The sequence below is a fragment of the Stenella coeruleoalba genome, assembly GCF_951394435.1.
Source record: "Stenella coeruleoalba genome assembly, chromosome: 10".
Classification (NCBI taxonomy): domain Eukaryota; kingdom Metazoa; phylum Chordata; class Mammalia; order Artiodactyla; family Delphinidae; genus Stenella; species Stenella coeruleoalba.
The window spans coordinates 20,374,018-20,398,278 of record NC_137156.1 but is presented as its reverse complement, the minus strand read 5'-3'; the positions used below and the strand labels follow the sequence as shown (position 1 = coordinate 20,398,278).

Here is a 24,261-nt window from a genome sequence, read left to right as displayed (position 1 = left end):
TAAACATAGACTGATTCTGATATCACAAACATCAGTAAATCCCCATCGTGGCAGACAGTGAATGAAATGCATGGCTCTATTCTCTAAGCATCCAAAAGCAGCACAATGTCTACACTGCTTGGAAATCTTACTCGTTTGATCCAATTTTTATGATGGATTTATAACTATTCTCCATGTAGCTCAATAGACATACATATCCACTTTTACCGTAAGTTAAGGACTAATGTTAGAACCTTATAAACAACACAACATATTTTTCCTGTTAAACTCATTTTTAACACATAATTGCTAGACATACTAATTTTTTTTTTAATGAGAGTTAAATTGTTTCTATCACCAGAAAAATAGGAATGGAGTAGTTTCCTCATTCATTTTACCAAGTTTGCGCAAAGAATAATAAACAACATCCTCACTCCAAAGCTCAAGAATCCTTAATTACTTTTCTTTTCCTTGAGGTTAAAAAAAAAAAAAAAGAAAACAGAAACAGTTGGAAAGCAGATTAGTAAAAATCTTCTAATACAAGAAGGTATTATGATGCCAGTTTTCTACAACTCTGGGAAACAAGTAATATGACAAGAATCAGAAATTAAAAACCTTGGAAGTTTAAGTAATCATGTCTTGTTTTTTAAACATGAATGGAAGAAGCACTTTTCTCCTCTTGAATGTTTATACCCTCTTCATCAACACTTTGCTTGCTTTCAGGCACATGGCTGGGAATATTTTAAATTCATCGCCTGTTTTGCTAAGCTGAACCATCTTGTAAAGTTCAATCTTGTCTCTAAATTGCTGCCTATTTTATTCAGGATCCAAGATGGATGACGACACTACAGACTCCTGGGAGATCAGCCAGGCAGCGCGGAAGCAAATGGAGCACAAGAATGTAAACTAGTACAGCCAGAATCTGCAGAGCCACCAAAAAATACTTACACTTGTACAGCAGAGAGTCTCCATGCAGCAAAAAGAAAGGAAAAAAAAATTTGAATGGAAGAGAAATAAAGCAACAGCATTACAAGAAATGGGGAGGGAGAGACACCATACACAAATAAACAGAAAAGCTACATAAAAAGCATTCATAGCAAAGGAATGAGGCAAGAATGAGGCCAAACTATTATTAGCTTAAGGTATCCAACCTAGCTTTTTTTAAGCAGAAGCACAATTACAGCTTGAAAACTGCAGAAACTCTTAAGAGATATTACCTCTTCTGCTAAGTGCGTGCAAAATGCCATCTACCAACCCCGTAAGGTATTAATCCCACTTGGGAGATGGAGATGTCATCAGCTCCAAAGGCACATAGTAGACAGAACACTGGATGGACATTAGCAAACTCCACGCAGGTGTTGGTTCTCGGGCCACAGGGCTAGTCACAGCAACTAAATGGGGACAACGTGTCTTTGGGCACGTGTAAGCGTCCCTTCTCGGGATCTTTACATCATTCTGTCCTCCCCACTGTAGCAGCAGCTTTGAGTTCTCTCTCCCCCTCAGTCATCAGAGCATTTCAAGCAAGGATCTGATACCAGGACCTACCACAGTTACCTACCTATAGTGTCATTAACATTGATAGTACCTTATACCTTAGTGGGAATTTAGGTCACCTTACATTTCACATTAAATCTCTAATTGAAGAATTGTTAAAACCTCATTGGTCACCATTATTAACAGTTGTTAGGGCATGTTAATATTCTGAACATTTATAAAAGAAGTTTTAAAAGCATAACAAAACCAAAAAAGTCCCACTGTAGAACGTCAGATCTTTGTGAAGATGGGGGGGCATCTTTTCCAAACTTCCTGAAAACACACTCAGAGGAAGGCCACCTACTCCATCTACCTGGGGCTGACTTTTTTCCTTCAAGTTCCTTATTTTGTGTGTGTCAATTCTTCTCAATATACAGCAGGATGAAAATACAGGGCTTCTCAGTTTGTGACTAAACCGGTGGGTGGCACACAAGGAAAAGGCTTCCTGTAACCATCACCACCATCATTATGATCATCCTTGGCATTATTTGCTTATCAGAAGGGTTTCCCTCAGCAAGGTCCTGAAAAAGTCTCAATCCACAGACTTCTAATTTCTTATTTCATTAGGCAATTTTCTTCAAATACACCTCATTTTTTTTTTTTTTTTTTTTGCGGTACGCAGGCCTCTCACTGTTGTGGCCTCTCCCGTTGCGGAGCACAGGCTCCAGACACGCAGGCTCAGCGGCCATGGCTCACGGGCCCAGCCGCTCCGCGGCATGTGGGATCTTCCCGGACCGTGGCACGAACCCGCGTCCCCTGCATCATGAGGCGGACTCTCAACCACTGCGCCACCAGGGAAGCCCAAACTTAAGGATTTTTAAAAATTAATTCAATGTATCCTAAACTATTACTGTCATTACTGTTTTGGTTGCAGGAGTATCCCAGTGGAAGCCATTTCAATCTGGATTTTGTATCCTTTGCAATGATCCCACTGGATTTAGAGCCAATCCTTGCTTTTTGATTCAAGATATCCTAGTGTCATCTTGTGCTTTCCTGTGTATTTTTAAAATGAATATGGGTAATCCCTGTTTAATGAACTAGACTGTAATAATTTAATATTTCCTACCAGATTGTCATCTGAGTCAATGCTCAAGGGGAACCCAAAGTTAGTCATTATTATTTTTACCCTCAAAATATCTAACCAAACAGTATCATCACATTTGTAGTTTAAAAAGTAATTTTTATGCATTTCTACTTGTTAAAGTTTGAGGCGGTATAAATCTTACTGAGAAAATGAGATACCTAATCCTTCCTATGATGACTGTTGGAGAGCAACAATCTTTAATATTTAGGAAGAGTAGTATATGGAAGCCGTAACTCTGAGAAAGCCACTATAAATCAATGGACAAAAGGAGGAATGATGTGTAGAGATTTAGTAAGGCATCACATTTCTTACTGAATGCAACATTAAATCCAGCTATTCACATCACACTCATTAACTTTTATATCCAGAATCTCATTTCATATAAAAGTTAAAATGGCATCATGATGTTAAAACAAAAACATTCAGGGAGCTGTACTGATGAGACTGTTGTGAAGATCACAGTAGAGTACTATTTTTAAATGAACATGGTTTGTTTCCTTATTTTCCAGATCTGCACAGTTTTTTTGATACAAGAAAATTAAATCTTTATCTTTGTCATGTTTTCTCCAGGAAACAGCCCACTTTTTTATTCATTTTAACTAATCTTGCAACCAAGCTATAGTGGAAAGTTGAATGAACTGTCTATCAAACACACTGTGATGTATTACAACCAAAGAAGGATGGCTTTCAGAGTATGTAATCTCTATCGTCCTGACTTAATGTTAACTATAACAAACCCTGTCTTGTCAATGACTGTCTTTCATTAACATTTTCCAACATTTAAGGCCTCAGCATCAAACAACAGGATACAGATGGTCAACGGATTCAGTTACCTGGGGAGTGGAGGTCACACACTGCGCAACTAGAAGCCCTTTCTGAGGTTCTGCTACGGCCGTGACAGAGGACGCTCTGAAATCTTTTTCAGGGAAGGGCCATTTTGGCCGTGCTGAACTGGGTATGGCATTTGGAGATTTCAACTGGGTACAGTTGACCCTTGAACAATACAGCTTTGAACTTGTGCAGGTCCACTTAAGTGGGGATTATTTTTCAATAAATACATACTACAGTACTAGTCAATCCGAGGCTGGTTGAATCCGCAGAGACGGAACAACAGACATAGAGAGCGGGCTGTACAGAGTTATAGCCCAATTTTGGGGGGGTGTCGGCGCCCCTAACCACTGCGTCATTCAAAGGTCCAGTGCATTCGTGCAAGGGCTGAAGTGGAATGAAGGCTGCTCCCAGAGAATCCTGGCTTGACTTACAGGTACCCACCCTACCGTTCAGCTCTGGTTAGTTGATCTCCTGTCTGGGAGAGCAAAATGACCACATACCTCAATTTTGATAATCAAAGTCAGATCAGTTAGGTCTAAACCTTGCAGCACTAGTTCCCAAGGTTAAGGCTCCACCTCACCCAGCAAGCAAAACAGAGCACCATGGAGTCATAGATAAGGACTGATCTTGAACTCTGCTGTATCATAACTTCATTCCCTCCTTAGCAAGCCTTTATTTTCAGGAGATATTTGGCTAACCCTCAAATTCTCCTAGGCAAGAAGGAAAACTGTCCAACTGAAAGTCAGGGCCAGTGGCATGGCCTGAGTAAGCAGGACTGAATTGGGGATGATCATGTGTGTTCTCAGTAGGCAGCTTCCAGAGGCAGACAGCCCTCTCTTCTCAGTTTTTTTTGCTGCTTGTTCCCATCAATTCAGACACCTACAACTCGAGCCATCACTTGCCCCATTATTTCAAAAGGTGGGATTTGCTACCACAGGTTAGAATCCCTACCAGTTCACTAAGAGGAAGAGTAAAACCCTGGAGGGACAGAATTAGCCTGCAGTTAGAGACACCACCCACCAAACTCTCAGTGCAAACCCTCCGTGAAAAGGCTCTTCCCCAACCCAACCTTCCCTGGACTTTTCTTCCAGTGACCTGGTCCAGCATGAAGACCAGGGATGCAGCAGAGAGGGTACAGGCTTGGGAACTGGATCATTTGGAGTTGAGCCCTCCGCTCTGGCTACCCCTAAACCAGCCGTGTGATATGGGGCAAGTGTATTAACGTCTCTGAGCTCTCATCTGAAAAATAGGTTAAAATAGTTACCACATATGGCTGCCATGACAAAGCAGGGGGCACAGTGCATGTCTCACAGCGGGTACGTGGTTTTCTCCTTTTTTCCTATACAACTTGTTGAGAGCTTGGATTACTGAGGATATAACCTATAATATTCTCATTAATAGAACCTCATAGGTTTAAAGATAGCCTTTTCACGCCAAGAATCATTTTCTAGAGTTTCCAGAGAAATCTGTTACTGACATTTATTGCTGGCATTAGCTGTATAGAATTCAAAGACGTAACTCCCGTACCCTCAAGGAGCATAGAATCTAGCAGGAAAGTTGAGCTAAGCAAGGAACTGCAGTACAAAGCCAAGGCATTAAACAAAATGTACTGAGCAATTATTACGTGCCAGGTACTGGGCACTAGATACTGGGATTATGTTGTCCAAGTACAATCCCAGTCCCTGCCCTCTAGGAGCGTATGCTCCAGCGTGGGGAGATGGCAAAAAGTACCTACATGAGTAAACAAGATCATTTCAAGTACTGATAAGTGCTGAGCAGATAAAACAGGATAATATGGTAGAGAGGCTGGAGTGTTTCTTCGGCTTGGAGAGTCATGGAAAACTTTTGAGAGATCTGAGTTAAGACCTGAGTGGTGGGGAAAAGGTAGCTGAGGGAAGATCTGGTGAAACGTGTTCCAAGCTGAAGGAAGAAAAGGATAAGATGGGAACCAGGGCAAGTTCTAGAGAAAAGCAATGAGGCCACAGTGGCTTGAGGGAAGTGAACAAAGGAGAGAGTAGAGCACATAGAGAGATGGAGGCCAGATCATGGAGGACCTTGTGAACCCCGTGGGCAAGAGACTCCATTTATCCTGGGTGCAATGGGAAGCCGTCAAAGGGCTTGACACCTCACACATTGATCTGTTCTCTACTTTAGAAAGTTCCTGGGCTACTGAGAGGGGATTGATTGCAGAGAGGCCAGAGTGGAAGCATTAAGTATAAGCTACAAGTCTATTTCAGGAATACAGGCAAGGGTGGCTAGGGTGAGGGGCCGGAGTGGATACGGACAGTAAGGGAAAGGGTAAGATTGAGACTGACTGTGGAGTTAGGAACAAACGGGTAGAATAGAAGGTGGTGTCCCACACTGAGAAAATTAATGCTCCAGTAGGGGAAGGGGAAATCAATGATTCTGTTTTGGACACATTAAGTTTGAGATACCCAGTAGACATCTAATTGAGATGTCGACTAGGCAGATGAATATACAAGTCTGTAGCTCAAGGTAAACTGAGATAAATGTCATGAATGTAGGAAAAGAAAAGTGCTTATAGAGTTGAAGGGACAGCGGTCAGGTGAGGGAAGGTGTCTGGTGAGTGCATCTGTACCATGGCTGTGCATGGATGACTTACCAATCCAGCCCGGGCTACTGAGCTCTGAGGCCGCCTCTACAACTCCCTACTGGACATCTCAAGCCAGGGTCTTGCAAACGCCTCACCTCAACATAACCAAGACGGGAATCACTAACATCTGTTTCTGCCAAAATCTGCCCCTTCTCCCATATTCCTCGCCTTCAGTGTTGCCTTCAAAATAAATAAACAATATAGAAACAAGTAAACCCTTAGCGAGCTCTACGAGGCTCTGTGATATGGCCTCCACCCTCGTCACCTATCCTCTCTCCTACCCTTTATTCCCGTTGTATCATAATCCCACAATAGTTCCTCAAATCGTGATGCTCTTTCCTCACTCCAAGCCTCTATATCAGTACTATTCTCTCTGCTAAATTTACTTACACATTTTCCTCTCGGCCAACTTCTCCTTCAAATGCTAACTCTCATCGTACCAACAGTTACTAAGGGCCTTATTATGTACCAAACATGATGCTCAGAACTTTCCTCCGGGACGGCTTCCTTGACAACGGCCCTTCCCAGGCTGGGCTGGGCATCCCTTCTCTCCATAGCAACCTACACATCTCTGTCAGAGCTCTCTCCCACCATATCTCATATTTCAGTGTATTAATGCATAACCACCTCAGTCCAAAAGAAAACTGAGGCTCATGCAGAACATCAAGTTGTTTTTTGATTCGTTTTGTTTGTGTTTTGTTTTTTTTAGTTTATACCCTTTTACTAACCTATATCTATTCCCCAGCCTCCCAGCCCCTGCCGTGGCAAACACTTTTCTACTCAGTTCCTATGAGTGTGACTCCTTTCTTTCTTTCTTTTTTTTGAATTTTTTTATACAGCAGATTCTTATTAGTCATCCATTTTATATACATCAGTGTATACATGTCAATCCCAATGGCCAAATTCAGCACACCACCATCCCCTCCCCACCCCCACAGCTTTCCCCCTTTAGTGTCCACACGTTTGTTCTCTACATCTGTGTCTCAATTTCTGTCCCGCAAACCAGTTCATCTGTACCATTTTTCTAGGTTCCACATATATCTGTTAATATACGATATTTGTTTTTCTCTTTCTGACTTACTTCACTCTGTATGACAGTCTCTAGATCCATCCACATCTCTACAAATGACCCAATTTCATTCCTTTCTATGAGTAATATTCCATTGTATATATGTACCACATCTTCTTTTTCCATTCATCTGTCGATGGGCATTTAGGTTGCTTTCATGACCTGGCTATTGTAAATAGTGCTGCAATGAACATTGGGGTGCATGTGTCTTTTGGAATTATGGTTTTCTTTGGGTATATGCCCTGTAGGGGGATTGCTGGGTCACACAGTAATTCTATTTTTAGTTTTATAAGGAACCTCCATACTGTTCTCCATAGTGGCTGTATCAATTTACATTCCCACCAACAGTGCAAGAGGGTTCCCTTTTCTCCACGCCCTCTCCATCATTTGCTGTTTGTAGATTTTCTGATGATGCCCATTCTAACTGGTGTGAGGTGATACCTCATTGCAGTTTTGATTTGCATTTCTCTAATAATTAGTGATGATGAGCAGCTTTTCATGTGCTTCCTGGCCATCTGTATGCCTTCTTTGGAGAAATGTCTATTTAGGTCTTCTGCCCATTTTGGGATTGGGCTTTTTTTAAATATTGAGCTGCATAAGCTGTTTATATATTTTGGCGATTAATCCTTTGTCCGTTGATTTGTTTGCAAATATTTTCTCCCATTCTGAGGGTTGTGTTTTCATCTTGCTTATGGTTTCCTTTGCTGTGCAAAAGCTTTTAAGTTTCATTAGGTCCCATTTGTTTATTTTTGGTTTTATTTCCATTACTCTAGGAGGTGGATCAAAAAAGATCCTGCTGTGATTTATGTCATAGATTGTTCTTCCTATGTTTTCCTCTAAGAGTTTTATAGTGTCTGGTCTTATATTTAGGTCTCTAATCCATCTTGAGTTTATTTTTGTGTATGGTGTTAGGGAGTGTTCTAATTTCATTCTTTTACATACAGCTGTCCAGTTTTCCCAGCACCACTTATTGAAGAGACTGTCTTTTCTCCATTGTATATCCTTGCCTCCTTTGTCATAGATCAGTTGACCATAGGTGGGTGGGTTTATCTCTGGGCTTTCTATCTTGTTCCATTGATCTATGTTTCTCTTTTTGTGCCAGTACCATACTGTCTTGATTACTGTAGCTTTGTAGTATAGTCTGAAGGTGGGGAGTCTGATTCCTCCAGCTGCATTTTTTTCCCTCAAGACTGTTTTGGCTATTCGGGGTCTTTTGTGTCTCCATACAAATTTTAAGATTTTTTTGTTCCAGTTCCGTAAAAAATGCCATTGGTAATTTGATAGGGATGGCATTGAATCTGTAGATTGCTTTGGGTAGTATAGTCATTTTTACAATATTGATTCTTCCAATCCAAGAACATGGTATATCTCTCTAGCTGTTGGTATCATCTTTAATTTCTTTCATCAATGTCTTACAGTTTTCTGCATACAGGTCTTTTGTCTCCCTAGGTAGGCTTATTCCTAGGTACTTTATTCCTTTTGTTGCAGTGGTAAATGGGAGTGTTTCCTTAATTTCTCTTTCAGATTTTTCATCATTAGTGTATAGGAATGCGAGAGACTTCTGTGCATTAATTTTGTATCCTGCAACTTAAATTCACTGATTAGCTCTAGTAGTTTTCTGGTGGCATCTTTAGGATTCTCTATGTATAGTAGCATGTCATCTGCAAACAGTGTCAGTTTTACTTCTTGTTTTCCAATTTGTATTCCTTTTATTTCTTTTTCTTCTCTGATTGCTGTGGCTAGGACTTCCAAAACTATGTTGAATAATAGCGGTGAGAGTGGACATCCTTGTCTTGTTCCTGATTTAGAGGAAATGCTTTCAGTTTTTCACCACTGAGAATGGTATTTGCTGTGGGTTTGTCATATATGGCCTTTATTATGTTGAGGTAGGTCCCCTCTGTGCCCACTTTCTGGAGTGGAGCTCTTATTATGAATGGGTGTTGAATTTTATCAAAAGCTTTTTCTGCATCTATTGAGATGATCATATGGTTTTTCTTCTTCAATTTGTTAATATGGTGTATCACACTGATTGATTTGCATATATTGAAGAATTCTTGCATCACTGGGATAAATCCCACTTGATCATGGCGTATGATCCTTTTAATGTGTTGTTGGATTCTGTTTGCTAGTATTCTGTTGAGGATTTTTGCATCTATATTCACCAGTGATATTGGTCTGTAATTTTTTTTGTAGTGTCATTGTCTGGTTTTGGTATCAGGGTGATGGTGGTCTCATAGAATGAGTTTGGGAGTGTTACTTCCTCTGCAATTTTTGGAAGAGTTTGAGAACGATGGGGGTTAGCTCTTCTCTAAATGTTTGATACAATTCACCTGTGAAGCCATATGGTCCTGGACTTTTGTTTGTTGGAATATTTTTAATCACAGTTTCAATTTCATTACTTGTGATTGGTCTGGTCATATTTTCTATTTCTTCCTGGTTCAGTCTTGGGAGGTTATACCTTTCTAAGAATTTGTCCATTTCTTCCAGGTTGTCCCTTTTATTGGCATAGAGCTGCTTGTAGTAGTCTCTTAGGATGCTTTGTATTTCTGTGGTATCTGTTGTAACTTCTCCTTTTTCATTTCTAATTTTATTAATTTCAGTCCTCTCTCTTTTTCTTGATGAGTCTGGCTAATGGCTTATCAATTTTGTTTATCTTCTCAAAGAACCAGCTTCTAGTTTTATTGATCTTTGCTATTGTTCTCTTTGTTTCTATTTCATTTATTTCTGCTCTGATCTTTATGATTTCTTTCCTTCTGCTAACTTTGGGTTTTGTTTGTTCTTCTTTCTCTGGTTCCTTTAGGTGTAAGGTTAGATTGTTTATTTGAAATTTTTATTGTTTCTTGAGGTAGGCTTGTATAGCTATAATCTTCCCTCTTAGAACTGCTTTTGCCACATCCCATAGGTTTTGGATCGTCGTGTTTTCATTGTCATTTGTCTCTAGCTATTTTTTTATTTCCTCTTTGATTTCTTCAGTGATCGCTTGGCTATTTAGTAATGTATTGTTTACCCTCCATCTGTTTTTTTTACATTTTTTTCCCCTGTAATTAATTTCTAATCTCATAGCATTGTAGTCAGAAAAGATGCTTGATATGATTTCAATTTTCTTAAATTTACTGAGGCTTGATTTGTGACCCAAGATGTGATCTATCCTGGAGGATGTTCCATGTGCAGTTGAAAAGAAAGTGTAATCTGCTGTTTTTGGATGGAATGTCCTATAAATATCAATTAAATCTATCTGGTCCATTGTGTCATTTAAAGATTGTGTTTCCTTATTAATTTTCTATCTGGATGATCTGTCCATTTGTGTGAGGTGTTAAAGTCCCCAGGTATTACTGTGTCACTGTCGATTTCCTCTTTTAGAGCTGTTAGCAGTTGCCTCATGTATTGAGGTACTCCTATGTTGGGTGCACATATATTTGTAATTGTTATATCTTCTTCTTGGATTAATCCCTTGATCATTATGTAGTGTCCTTCCATGTCTCTTGTAACATTCTTTATTTTAAGGTCTATTTTATCTGATATGAGTATTGCTACTCCACCTTTCTTTTGATTTCCATTTGCATAAAATATCTTTTTCTATCCCCTCACTTTCACAGTCTGTATGTGTCCCTAGGTCTGAAGTGGGTCTCTTGTAGACAGCATATATATAGGTCTTGTTTTCGTATCCATTCAGCAAGCCTGTGCCTTTTGGTTGTAGCATTTAATCCATTCATGTTTAAGGCAATTATTGATATGTATGTTCCTATTACCATTTTTTTAATTGTTTTGGGCTTGTTTTTGTAGGTCCTTTTCTTCTCTTGTGTTTCCCACTTAGAGAAGTTCCTTTAGCATTTGTTGTAAAGCTGGTTTGGTGGTGCTGAATTCTCTTTTCTTTGCTTGTCTGTAAAGCTTTTGATTTCTCCATCGAATCTGAATGAGATCCTTGCTGGGTAGAGTAATCTTGCTTGTAGGTTTTTCCCTTTCATCACTTTAAGTATATCATGCCACTCCCTTCTGGCTTGTAGAGTTTTGGCTGAGAAGTCAGCCTTTAACCTCATGGTAGTTCCCTTGTATGTTATTTGTCATTTTTCCCTTGCTGCTTTCAATAATTTTTCTTTGTCTTTAATTTTTGCCAATTTGATTACTATGTGTCTCGGCATGTTTCTCCTGGGGTTTATCCTGTATGGGACTCTCTGCGATTCCTGGACTTGGGTGGCTATTTCCTTTCCCATGTTAGGTCAGTTTTCGACTAGAATCTCTTCAAATATTTTCTCTGGTCCTTTCTCTCTCTTTCTCTTTCTGGGACCCCTATAATGCGAATATTGTTGCATTTAATGTTGTCCCAGAGGTCTCTTAGGCTGTCTTCATTTCTTTTCATTCTTTTTTCTTTATTCTGTTCCGCAGCAGTGAATTCCACCATTCTGTCTTCCAGGTCACTTATCCGCCGTTCTTCTGCCTCAGTTATTCTGCTATTAATTCCTTCTAGTGTATTGTTCATTTCAATTATTGTATTGTTCATCTCTGTTTGTCTTTAATTCTTCTAGGTCTTTGTTAAACATTTCTTGCATCTTCTCGATCTTTGCCTCCATTCTTTTTCCGAGGTCCTGAATCATCTTCAGTATCATTATTCTGAATTCTTTTCCTGGAAGTTTGCCTATCTCCACTTCATTTAGTTGTTTTTCTGGGGTTTTATCTTGTTCCTTCATCTGGTACATAGCCCTCTGCCTTTTCATCTTCTCTATTCTTTCTATGAATGTGGTTTTTGTTCCATGGGCTGCAGGATTGTAGCTCTTCTTGCTTCTGCTGTGTGCCCTCTGGTGGATGAGGCTATCTTAGAGGCTTGTGCAAGTTTCCTGATGGGAGGGACTGGTGGTGGGAGCTGGCTGTTGCTCTGGTGGGCAGAACTCAGTAAAACTTTAATCCACTTGTCTGCTGATGGGTGGGGCTGGATTCCCTCCCTGTTGGTTGTTCGGCCTGAGGCGACCCAACACTGGAGCTTACCTGGGCTCTTTGGTGGGGCTAATGGCAGACTCTGGGAGGGCTCACGCCAAGGAGTACTTCCCAGAACTTCTGCTGCCAGTGTCCTTGTCCTCACGATGAGACAGAGGCACTTCCCACCTCTGCAGGAGACCCTCCAACACTAGTAGGTAGGTCTGGTTCAGTCTCTATTGGGTCACTGCTCCTTCCCCTGGGTCCTGATGCACACACTACTTTGTGTGTGCCCTCCAAGAGTGGAGTCTCTGTTTCCCCCAGTCCTGTTGAAGTCCTGCAATCAAATCCCACTAGCCTTCAAAGTCTGATTCTCTAGGAATTCCTCCTCCCGTTGCCGGACCCCCACGTTCGGAAGCCTGACGTGGGGCTCAGAACCTTCACTCCAGTGGGTGGACTTCTGTGGTGTAAGTGTTCTCCAGTTTGTGGGTCAACCATCCAGCAGTTATGCGATTTGATTTTATTGTGATTGTGCCCCGCCTACCATCTCATTGTGGCTTCTCCTTTGTGTTTGGATGTGGGATATCTTTTTTGGTGAGTTCCAGTGTCTTCCTGTCGATGACTGTTCAGCAGTTAGTTGTGATTCCAGTGTTCCTTGTTTTGTTTTTAATGAGTAAATTAGGATAAAAATGGGAAATAAGTGAAGCCAGAACTAAGACTGAATACAACAAACTATACTTCTTTAGGCCTGGAACTGCACCCACACCCAATTTTTTTGATGTGGACCATTTTTAAAGTCTCTATTGAATTTGTTACAGTATTCCTTCTGTTTTATGTTTTTGGTTTTTTGGCCACGAGGCATATGGGAACTTAGCTCCCCAACCAGGGATCGAACCCACACCCCCTGCATTGGAAGGCAAAGTCCTAACCACTGGACCACCAAGGAAGTCCCAGGCCCAGAACCCTTTTAATATGTCAAGTGCACATACAGCTCTGAGCCTCTCAACTTACAGTACAAAAGGCAGGCATAAGTCATAGCACAATTCACTGTGTCTGAGACAGAGCAAACTAACGGCTCCAGGTTTCCACGCCTCTTGACAAAGAACTGCAATTTCTTCTGCATAGATTTGCAACAAAGGCATCTTGGGATGAAACTGAACAGTGCCCACAACAGTGGTACAGACAGTAGAAAGAGCACATATGGTAACAATTTTTATAGGGATATTAAAGCGGCCCTTAATGAAAGTCAATGACATGATGCAAAAGCATAACACAGTAAGAGCAATACAATACGATAGGAAAACCAAAACAATAGGAAAAAAAGGGGTTGAGTCTATTTAGCAGAGACTCTCCAGGGCACCATACCCTCTGCTACCCCCGAATCTCTGTTCAAGGCCCTTCTGGACCTTGGTCTTGAAGGAATGAGATCTGGAATGTGCTTCTGGCACTTCCACCAAGGGCTGTCAAGGAAATTACTAGAAATTTTAAGGAACATACATTTTAGCTGAATTATACAGATGGTACCATAGTTCTGAAATTTAGAATTTGGAAATTAAGAGGTTTTCATATGTTGCTTTCTAGTGGTTAATAAGTTAAGCCTCCATTTTTCCAGAGTGGTATCAATATGAAAATGACAGTACAGAATAAATAAAACTGTAAGAGGAAACAAACAATTAGGACTTGAATCACCTTCTGTGTACAGTTAATATCAGTGTTGACTAATTTTAAAGGAGATATCGACTTAATAGTCTGTGCTTGGCAACACTGTTAATAGATTAGTTCAATTAATAACTGTTGGTATGTGAAAATGAGGTGATTTGTTTAAAAATAAAATATCATTTTGACCAAGACAAATGGATCTTCACTGAATTTTAATCTATATTAAAAAGCTTAAAAATTATATATGTAAATTTGAGGTTGAATTCATTAAGGGAAAATAATTGCTATTTGGTCACTGGAGCAAGGATTCACAAGATATATTCTGTAACAATTCAAGCCTTTTAAAATTGTTTTCCTAGGAAAGAGCAGTAAGTATATGACCTGTTCCCCTGCATGAATATATTTTGATTTAAAACTGGTATGACACTCATTAAAATAACTGCAAGAATTACACACAATTAGTGAGCTAGTTTTGCCTAAGGAGAAGATACTGACTCTTCACCACTTGGCACATTATTTGAAACCTCAAACGTATGCAGTTTTTTAAAGGTAGTAGACTATACATCGTGACAAATTGAATATGTAGACATTACCAGTCAGTAGAAGGAGAACTGTATCCTTTAATACCCCAAGGGCCAATGACAAACCAAAGTTGAAAGGTATGGTGGGAAATACTGATTTCCTAAGAGCACCTGATTGCAGGAAAAGAACAGACTGTCTACGGACAATAAAGACTCTAAGTGAATACCCGCTTCAGCTTGACATACAAGGCATGTATGTTGAAATGACAAGAAGCATATTGGAAAGCTCATTAATCACTGTCAGCAACAAAGTAACACGTGGAGAGGCACAGAATGTTCCAGGGAAGCCAAAAGTAGATATTCATTTCTAACAACTGGATAACAATTAAGTGGATCAGATCCTTGATGCAGCTGTTTCCAATAATGTTTAAAAACTATGGGTTTACATTATGGTTAAATGGCACACATTTTTCATTTGTGTTTCTGTTCACATATTAATTTAGTATGGAAATAGTAAGCAGATATTTTGCATAAAACAATGCAGTCTATTTACATCTAACTTGGAATTTAATTCTGATTGCAAGAAACGTACCAGATATGAAATCAGTATACAGATTATAGCAGACTGGTTAAACATGCAATGGTCTACAGACCATTGGGCGCCTGCCTTTGGGTGACCTTAGATCACCTCGGCCAAGTTACTTAATATTGCCATGCCTCAGTTTCCTCATCTGTTAAATAGAAGGTATTAACAACACCTATCCTTCATAGGTTGTCATGAGAATTAAACGGGTTGCAATTTAATAAAAAGCTTAGACTAGTGCCTAGCATGTCATAGGTGCTATGTAAGTGTTAAATAAATGAATAAGAAGACTTTTCAAGCCATCTGATTCCCAGCCCTGGAGTTAAAGGGTTATCAGAATCTCTGGCGCTACGACAGTGGATACAGGTTGAAAAGCCCTGCAGGTTATTCTAATAGTTCTTGTTCTACGCTGCCCTCCTCCCCACAGGTAAACTAAATTACCTCTTAGTTTCTTTCTAGTTAAAAGGAAAAATAATAATAATTATTTGACTGGAGACAGAGTTTTAAAAAATGATTCCCCTTTCTGCCATTTTGTTTAAAGAAATCAGCCTTTTTCTTCAACTTTATGAAATTAAGGTTGATGAGAAGCTCTCAGCATCCTCCCAGCAGATAACAGGCCCCATCAAATCCTTCAATCATCCCTATTTCAGCCCTCAAAGTACAAGTTTAATAGGTGTTGACTAAGTGAAGAATTCCCTTCTAAGAAATCAATCATTGTTTCCATCTCCACGAAGGCAATCCTTAAGTTCAAACTAATATGTATTTCAACAACTAATCTATGGCTCTGAACCTTCCCTAGTGCTATCATAGCTATTGGTTCTTTAAAGAGACTTAAGCACTGAAATGGAATTGACTTTTGGACCACAGAGAAATGGAGGAAAACATAAAGATATCCAGGAATAGGGGAACGAAGAGATGCCCAGAATCTCCACTAAGTCTGTTAAAGAAACGTTCAACAATGGATTTAGTAGATACCATGAACATCACAAACAGAAAATGCCAGGATCTGTTAACAATCTTGAATCTATAAGTAGTAGGTTGGTGATGAGTCAGAGTTACTTTGGAATGTCCTAGGGAAACTATTTCAGGGCTTTGGGCTACAAATAAACATTTGAGGGAATAAAGTTATAGTATCTCCCAGAGCAGTCACATTCAAGAGAGCTCTGGCTCCATGTGGCACGATTTCTACCTGACAGGGATGTATAATTCCACGTGGGAAAGGTTGTATGCATGTACTTAAATGCTTCTAGAATTTTCTATGCAACAGTTTATCCTGTGTCCTTACTTCCTGGATCACTTACGATCTAAACGCTGCCAAAGAATACATATAGGCTCATTTAGAAAATCATCACCAATTAAATGTCTCTCCCTTTGAAATATGTACTTCAAACATTTTTTTAAATCGCACCACATAAGGATAACAACTTGAAATATGTGGTAAGATGTCAATGAGAAACAAAAATGATTTGCTACTTTGATTATGAAAGGTGGCTGTGCAAGTAACTTAAAAAGGCAAATCTAATGCTCTTTCCAATTAGATGTGAGTTTGTACCACTGGCTTAGGGTAAGTAGTCCAGAGCTTAGAAAGTCGATTTTCTTTCAGGGCGAGACCTTTGCACCTGGGGTAACTGCCACCATGTAAATGGGGCTATCTTTGGGTGGCTTAGAATCAATAGTTAGGCTGAGAGTATAGAGAAAATTATTACAGCACAAAATCCACTGACTTGCACTTTCTACACAAAAATGTTCTTTTTCATTAAACTAACATCAAATTTGGCTCTGGTTTTCTGCTACTTAACAATTCATTAGCCTCGTTAAAACAATGATCAAAGACAAAATTTTTAGAACTGAAAATAATGCTATTTTTAATGGCTTAAAAATTCTGCCCAAGTATTTTTCTTTATAGAGAGCTCTGTCTTGTCTCAACAAGACACTCGACACCAGAGGCCCTGCTTTTGGTCCTAGGATTCAGTAGGTGTTCACGTCAGAAATGGCCCTAACTGCTTGCCTCCCAGCCGTCTGAACCAGAAAAAAACCACCCTTCTAACCTGGGTCATCCTTTGAGTGAAGTTCAGAGAGCTCTCCATCTAGTTCTGCCTCTTTCTGCATCATGGCAACAAGACAGTTTTTACAAAATGGAAGCCACACGGTGCTGGATGTGCCTGCAGCATGGTTTGCCCTTTGGTCCTCATAGTGGTTCTGCATCTGCATTTTTTTTTTTAAAGTACAAACTTCCAGTTATAGTAAGTCCTGGCGATGTAAAGTACAGCATGGTGACTGTAGTTAACAATACTGTACTACGTATTTGAAGTTGCTAAGAGAGTACAGCATAAAAGTTCTCATCACAAGGAAAAAAATCATAACTATGTGTGGTGATAATGTTAATTAAACTTGTTGCAATCACTCTGCAATATATACATATATTGAATCATTATGTTGTACACCTAAAACTAATACAATGTTATGTTGATTGTATCTCAATAAAAACTAAATTTTAAAAAAGGGTTCTTTTCCTCTATCCTCACCCCACCGACTTTAAGAACAACTTTTATTTCTTTCACATAACAAAAGAAAATTAGTCAATCAAACAAAAACAAACCAAGCTTATACAATTTAAAACCATGAGCTAAGCCAATCTTTTTTAACCAACACTCCATCACCCAAAACCGCATGACTTATAAACTCAGAAACTCATGTTTCCTATACCCCTTTCCAACTCACACACAATCAGATAATTCTGGCAGAAAACATCATATGTAGAGTTAATTTTAAATTTTTAATTCAAATCTATTTCCTATTACTCCTTTTTTCTTTTTAGGGTTAGCCTAAGAGGTTTCCAGAATAATTACCCTATGATAATTTAGTGTCTATTGCCTCAAAGTGTAAACAAAATTTAAAATATTAAACATACATTTTATAACATACTAGATAAGCAAGTTTTAAAAAACTTGATATTCCCTCTACATAGACCAAATATATTTATAGATTTATACAGTTATATATTAACAGGAAATTATTTATCTTTAGTTATACTAGAATGTTACTAGTTGAAGTATATATATACTAACATACTAATGTTGAAATCTAAGATATGTTTTAGTCTTTCTTTGCTAGTCTCCTTGTATATGATAAGGTTTTATCTGGAGGGCATTTAACTATTTTATTCACAGATTTTAAAGATGATAGTAATGGTTTATAAAGAAGGAACTACTTAAAGCATATTCTCTTCCGGGCTAGAAAAGTAGTATCAGTCTCATCAGATCTTTGGTTATGAAAGTGAAAAACAAGTACCATTTCTTTACAATGGCTGCATTGAAAAATTACTAAAATCAGAAGCTGATATAGAAATGTTTGGGCACATAAGTAGACCAAACCTAGTCTCACCAGCACCCTCTCAGATTACAAGAAATTACTAAAAATGAATGTTTTAGTAAAACATAAAAATACTACATACAAAGGATGAAAACATATTTAATACAGAGGTATATACAACTATATTAATGGTAAAATGAGAAATAACTACACTAATACCACAAATTTTAGAATAATAAAAACAGACATCAAATTGTCCCCAGAAAAATGAAGTATCAACAACCTGAATGCTTCAGTTTTATGGCCAGATGGATGCATCACGTGGACGCACCGTATTCCATCTTCTAAAGCACATCAAGTCAAGTCAATGAAAGAGAATATGAACTAAACGGTAAATGCAAATCTTAGAGTGTACCCCAACATTACGTAAAGAAAAAACAGGAAGAAGCAAGAGATTTTAAAAATACCTATAGGACCAACAAAGAGATAATCATCCTATGTATTTTTGGGGGGAAAAATTCCTTCCCCACGTTTTTCTGAAGGCTTATTTAAAGGTATTTTCCCATCACAAATGACCTTTAAAAGGTAAAAAAATAATTTCTCCTAATTAATTTAGGAATTCCCACCCCCCGCTCTGGCTTTAGGGACAGATCCAAGTTTTATGTTCACTGCAATTTTCACAATTTTTCATTTTTTGGGGGGGTGAGTGGGGTGGGTGGAGGTACTCGTTAAGAAAAGTTTTAGAAAATTACAGATAAAAAGTGAGTTATAGGGCCTTCGTGGGAACCAGAAGGTTAAGCTTCATCAGTGTCATTAACAGACTATATACAGCAACAAGTTTCTGAAAGAACTGTCTCTGCAGGGAAGTTTTATTTGGTCTGGTTTGTAAAGGTGAGATTTAAAAAAAAAAAAAACAATAGCAAATCCAGTGAATGGGATAATGCTGTCACCAAAAGATGTGTCTTACCATACAAGTATCCAGATCTTCCAAACGTTCTATCTCTGTGAGCTCCTCCACCATGACGATGGAGCGTTTAACGGGCTTCTCCTCAGGCAGCTCGATCTCCAAGGAATCTTGCTGAGGAAGGGCCTTGCCACGTCTGCTGAAATGGTCGGCCTAGAGAGTCAAGACACATCCAAGGAGAAATGAAAGCCCAGAGGCACAGGAACAGCAGGTCAGCTGAATTCCAGAAGATACCTTCCACAAGGTGGCACAGTGAAGGATACTGTCTGCACTTGGTTAATGGCGACTCTTAATACATTCACACTGGAGTAAGTTACCTCTTTTATCATCTTTCTTTGGAAGGTGGAGTATTTTAAACAAGAAATTACAAAATCTCCTTTTAAACATCTTTTGAGACGTTAGTTGAAAAATAGGTAATTCATAAATGTTTGCCATGTTCGTGTAAATATGAACAAAGTAGGCATGTATTTTTGTTTTCCAAAAGATGCATTATGAACATTTTCAGGAAGCTGATGTGATTTTTTTCTGCTTTCAGTCTTCAATACAATCACCTAAATGTCCGTCGACAGATGAACGGATAAAGAAGATGTGGCACATATATACAATGGAATACTACTCAGCCATAAAAAGAAACGAAATTGAGTTACTTGTAATGAGGTGGATGGACCTAGACTCTGTCAGAAAGAGAAAAACAAATACCGCATGCTAACACATATATATGGAATCTAAAAAAAAAAAAAATGGTACTGATGAACCTAATTGCAGGGCAGGAATAACGATGTAGACGTAGAGAATACATCTGAGGACACGGCGGGGAAGGGGAAGCTGGGATGAAGTGAGAGAGTGGCACTGACATATATACACTACCGAATGTAAAACAGATAGCTAGTGGGAAGCAGCTGCATAGCACAGGGAGATCAGCTCGGTGCTTTGTGACCACCTAGAGGGGTGGGATAGGGAGGGAGGGAGGGAGGCTCAAGAGGGAGGACATATGGGGACGTATGTAAGCATATGGCTGATTCACTTTGGTATAGAACAGAAACTAACACAATATTGTGAAGCAATTATACTCCAATAAAGATCTATTAAAAAAAAGAAAAAAACACTAGGAAGCAAAGAAGTCAAAGGGGAAGGACAGATCGAAGTTGCTGGATTAGACCCACAACCATAGCAACTCGGGGCTGGTCTGGATGCTGATTCCAACATCTTAACTGGAAGAAGACATCTCTGAGTCAACTGGGGAAATCTGAACATAAAATGGATTCTAACTGGTAATAAGGAATCTTTGTTGATTTTTGTAGGTGTGACTGTTTCGGCAATCATGCAAAAATCATGGTGCCAGTTAGAAACACCTTCTGAAGTATTTACAGCAAAATGGCATGGTATACGACAGATGCTTTTAAAATAGGCCAGAAAAAAGTGGGGGGGGGGCGGGGAGAAGAGAGAGGTAGGTAGAAAAAGCAAAGACAGATCAGCAAAATATTGGGATAATTGTTAAAACTGAATAGTGGGCAGAGGAGGGCTCATTGTCATACTTTCTCTGTTCTTGTCTGTGTTTGAAATTTTCCACAATAAAAATGTTTTCTCCCCCTTGGGGAAAAAAAAAAAGTAACTGAAGCACGATGTCATTGCCACCAACATTACTGGTGGAAATATAAGGGAAATTTAAACCAGAAAAATAACTGACACAGGGTAAATGAGGAGACCACTTAGTACAAAAGAAAATAAGAAGCGTTCTTTTTTGTTAATTTTATTTCGTATTTCCTCTGAAAGAATTTCTTTCTATATCTAGTGCTCAAAAGTATCTAATGAGGGGAAATAAAATGATTCCAACCTTCACTATTTTTAAAGGACTGAAAGGAAAGAAACTGCTAATAAAATTTTAATTATTGCCAGCTTTCATTGTTTTCATGTAATAATTATCATATTTTTATTTTAAATAATCATGTGATATTTTATCACATGACTTATTAATTACCAGTGTTGTACTTTAGATAAACCTAAAAAAGTAAATGGTAAGAGATGAAACAAACTGGGCTGAAATTAATAAGCTCTAGTGCTGAGCTGATTCATCACCAGGAACTTTGAAACGTTGAGAACCAGTTGACAATTCTATGGAACCTTCGGGAATATTTCTAAACTTAAGTCGGAGAAAATATGAATGCTACTGGAATGTCTTTGAAAGCAGTATTTCATTTTGAAGGTACAATTTCTTTCACACAGCAGTTAAGCTCTCAACTTACAATCCAAATCAGCAGTAAGAAATTCAAAACGAAAGTGCATTCACACAATTCTTTTTGGATTGTAAAAAGAAAATGTCAGTACTTAGAGTTACCATATTCTTCAAAGAAGGACAAATGCAAAAAAAGTGAAAACATTCAAAGTGTCAGTGTAGTTCTCACATGCAGCCAAAGTGATACAACATCTAGTATTTGTGTCATCAAGCAGGCATCTTGAGACAGTCCCTGGAGCTGTAGGTTATCGATAAACTATTTCTATAAAGGATGCCTTATTGATTTTGTTTCTGCTTATTAAAAAAAAGTTTGAATTTTGATCTCTTGACAAGGTTGTAGCTCTTTATTGTGCAACGAACTACAAACCAGTGCTTCTTAAAATCTCTGTGGTGATGAACCAATTTTTTGTATTTCCAATTTGTCACAAACCAGTATATTGATAAAATACAATACAAATTTAAAATTTTTTAAATAACATGTGTTTGCATATTACTGCCATGTCAAATTGCTCTAGAAGTCTCTCCACGCTTCCTCTTAGTTTCTGAACTTGCCTTGTCACGGACTAGTAACCATTCATTAGTGGGCCAGCTCCAGTCCACAGGCAATACTTTGAGTAGCTAGAGACGTCCAGCTTATCTTTTAGATTTTAGAGAAGAGTCATATATTTTTCTCAAATGAATTTTTCAAAATACTCATTTTGTCTGCCTCCTCAGAAGAAGCTGTTACTGCTCCTGTGACTTTGGTGTTCTCTACCGTCACTCAACAACTCAATGCCATAGAACTGTATCTACAGCCTACACAGTTAACCTGCAATTCTCTGGAGAAAAAACACTGTCATAACTTGTTTGGGAGATTTCTACTGCATCATATCACAAATATTTTCGAGACACAAGATATAGCTACTTATAAAACCTTCATCTGCACCTCAGAGGACTTCGTGAAGTTTCTGATATATTTTTCATATGCACTGATATTGGAAATATTTCTTCCTAGTTTCTACCTTGATGTAGAACCAGTCTCTCTAGATGAAGAAAATTTTAGTTTTTCACCTTGGTGATATCCAAAAGGCCTGGCTGGACACTCGGCAGCTATCAATTGCTGGAATGTGTCCATTTTACTCTTGCACTCTCTTTGGACTCCAAACATTTCATTTTCGTCGTGTTTTTAAGAATACTCTGTTATCAGATAATCATATCAGAGAACAACAAAAGGAGCACAGATAAATTAAATACAGGTGAGCCTTGGACTACGTGGGTTTGAGCTGTGCAGGCCCACTTACACGAGAATTTTTTTTAGTAGTAAATACTACAGTACTACACGATCCGGGTTGGTTGAATCCTCAGATGTGGAAAGCCAACTATAAGTTATACGTGGATTTTCAACTGCAGGGAGGGTCCTGCCCCAAGCCCCCGGTGTTGTTCAAGGGTCCACTATAATCTAAAAAAAATTCTCAATTTTAGACCTCAGTCCCAACATCATCTCCTATCAAAATTTTTGACCTGTACGCATTTTAAATGAACAACAACAATTCTGAATACCATCGCTTCTGCTTTGCCCTGCCATTCTCTCTGGAGAAATTCTAACATGCTCTAGAACAGCTGGAAGCAACGAAGAAGAAGAAGGAAAACTAGGATTTTAACCCATAAAGCTGCAAAGGAATAAAATGTAGAAAAGCAACCACAACCCCACGCTGGAGACTGCCCTGCGTTACCGCAGACCAAACCAGGGTTAGGATAAGGGTTCAGGACGTCCACAGCACTTACCAGTTTGTGATGGCAGTGTGAAAGTGCATCCAGAATTTCATCCACGATTCGGTCAGATAGGAAGGAGGCCACTGTCAACTTCACTTCACTGTGTGAAAACCAAAAGCGCAGAGTGGCATTTTAATTTGTGCAAGAGGGAAAAAAAATCACCCACCCTTGATACTATGTTGATAAGGTCAACTGTGATTTTGTTTCTGTCTTTGAAAATGGCATACAAGAATGTGCAAACAGGGCTAAGGAGTTCCAAAAATAAGCCTTAAACACTGCCATAAACACACAGGTAATAGACTTTCTTCACCAATTCCAACCTGCCTCTACAATTTCAAAACTCAACGTTTAGTGGTAGAAATAAAAAACATCTGGATAAAGACAAACTTAATGGGAACCATATGTACCATGTGGGAGGAACAATTCATCCATTGACATAAATGAAAACAAACTTGGGCTGGAGTAAATTAAGAAAATCTAGTCTGGTTGTGACGTCTTGGTTATTTCTTTCATATGCATATCCACCGCCTTTCAAAAAACTTTTTACCAGTCAAATGGTACCATACTGAACTGCTTCCGCTTTGACTTGCCATCAAGTCAAATTCACTGTTCTCTTGCCTCTTATGAACAGAAGTTATTAAAATGTTTAGTTTTAGTGCCTCTTACCTAACCTTATAAAGATGCCCAGACAGCAAGAAGTAGCTTGTAGTTTTTACTAATAAATGACTCCGCCGCTAAGGTTTCCATCAGAGGGCTGGTATTTTGGTTAGCATTTTAGCTATTTGGCATTCCCAAGAATTCAACTTCCATGTGTGTCTTCAGTCTAAATAACCCTACCTCAATGCACACATGCACAAATGTGCATGAATGCACAATACACTGCAAGGTAAATGTGCTGGCGAGATAGCCACGTTCCAACATCGTCACATAATTTCAGCCTACTTCTGAAGTCAATACTTTTAAAATTTTTCGAGCAGGGAAAGGAGTTATCAAAATAAGATTATTTACTCCTAAAGCTAAAGTTGAAAGTATATTTGTGTAATAGGGGGAAATCTTTCTAACTGAAATTTGCATTGCAATGTTTCTGCTCAGAAGATTTCTGATGGCAGGGCAGAGGGGAAGCACCAACTCTTTGATGACTACAGTAAAAATTTTCCTGGGCTACATATAAAGGAATGTTTCTTTAATTCCTGTCTCTGAAACAAGGTCTCACTAGCTA

At 38.8% G+C, this 24,261-nt stretch overlaps 1 protein-coding gene across 7 annotated transcripts in view; it reads right to left on the bottom strand.

The window, feature by feature from the left end:
- CARMIL1 (capping protein regulator and myosin 1 linker 1) overlaps positions 1–24,261 on the bottom strand; it is a 353,818-nt gene that overhangs the window by 35,228 nt on the left and 294,329 nt on the right. For all 7 annotated transcript variants that reach the window (XM_079933710.1, XM_079933709.1, XM_079933705.1 and 4 more), the window contains 2 exons: positions 23,055–23,142; positions 19,061–19,210 (listed from right to left, as the gene is read on the bottom strand). In XM_079933710.1, the coding sequence (XP_079789836.1) occupies positions 19,061–19,210; positions 23,055–23,142 (238 nt within the window). The remainder of the gene's footprint in view (positions 1–19,060; positions 19,211–23,054; positions 23,143–24,261) is intronic.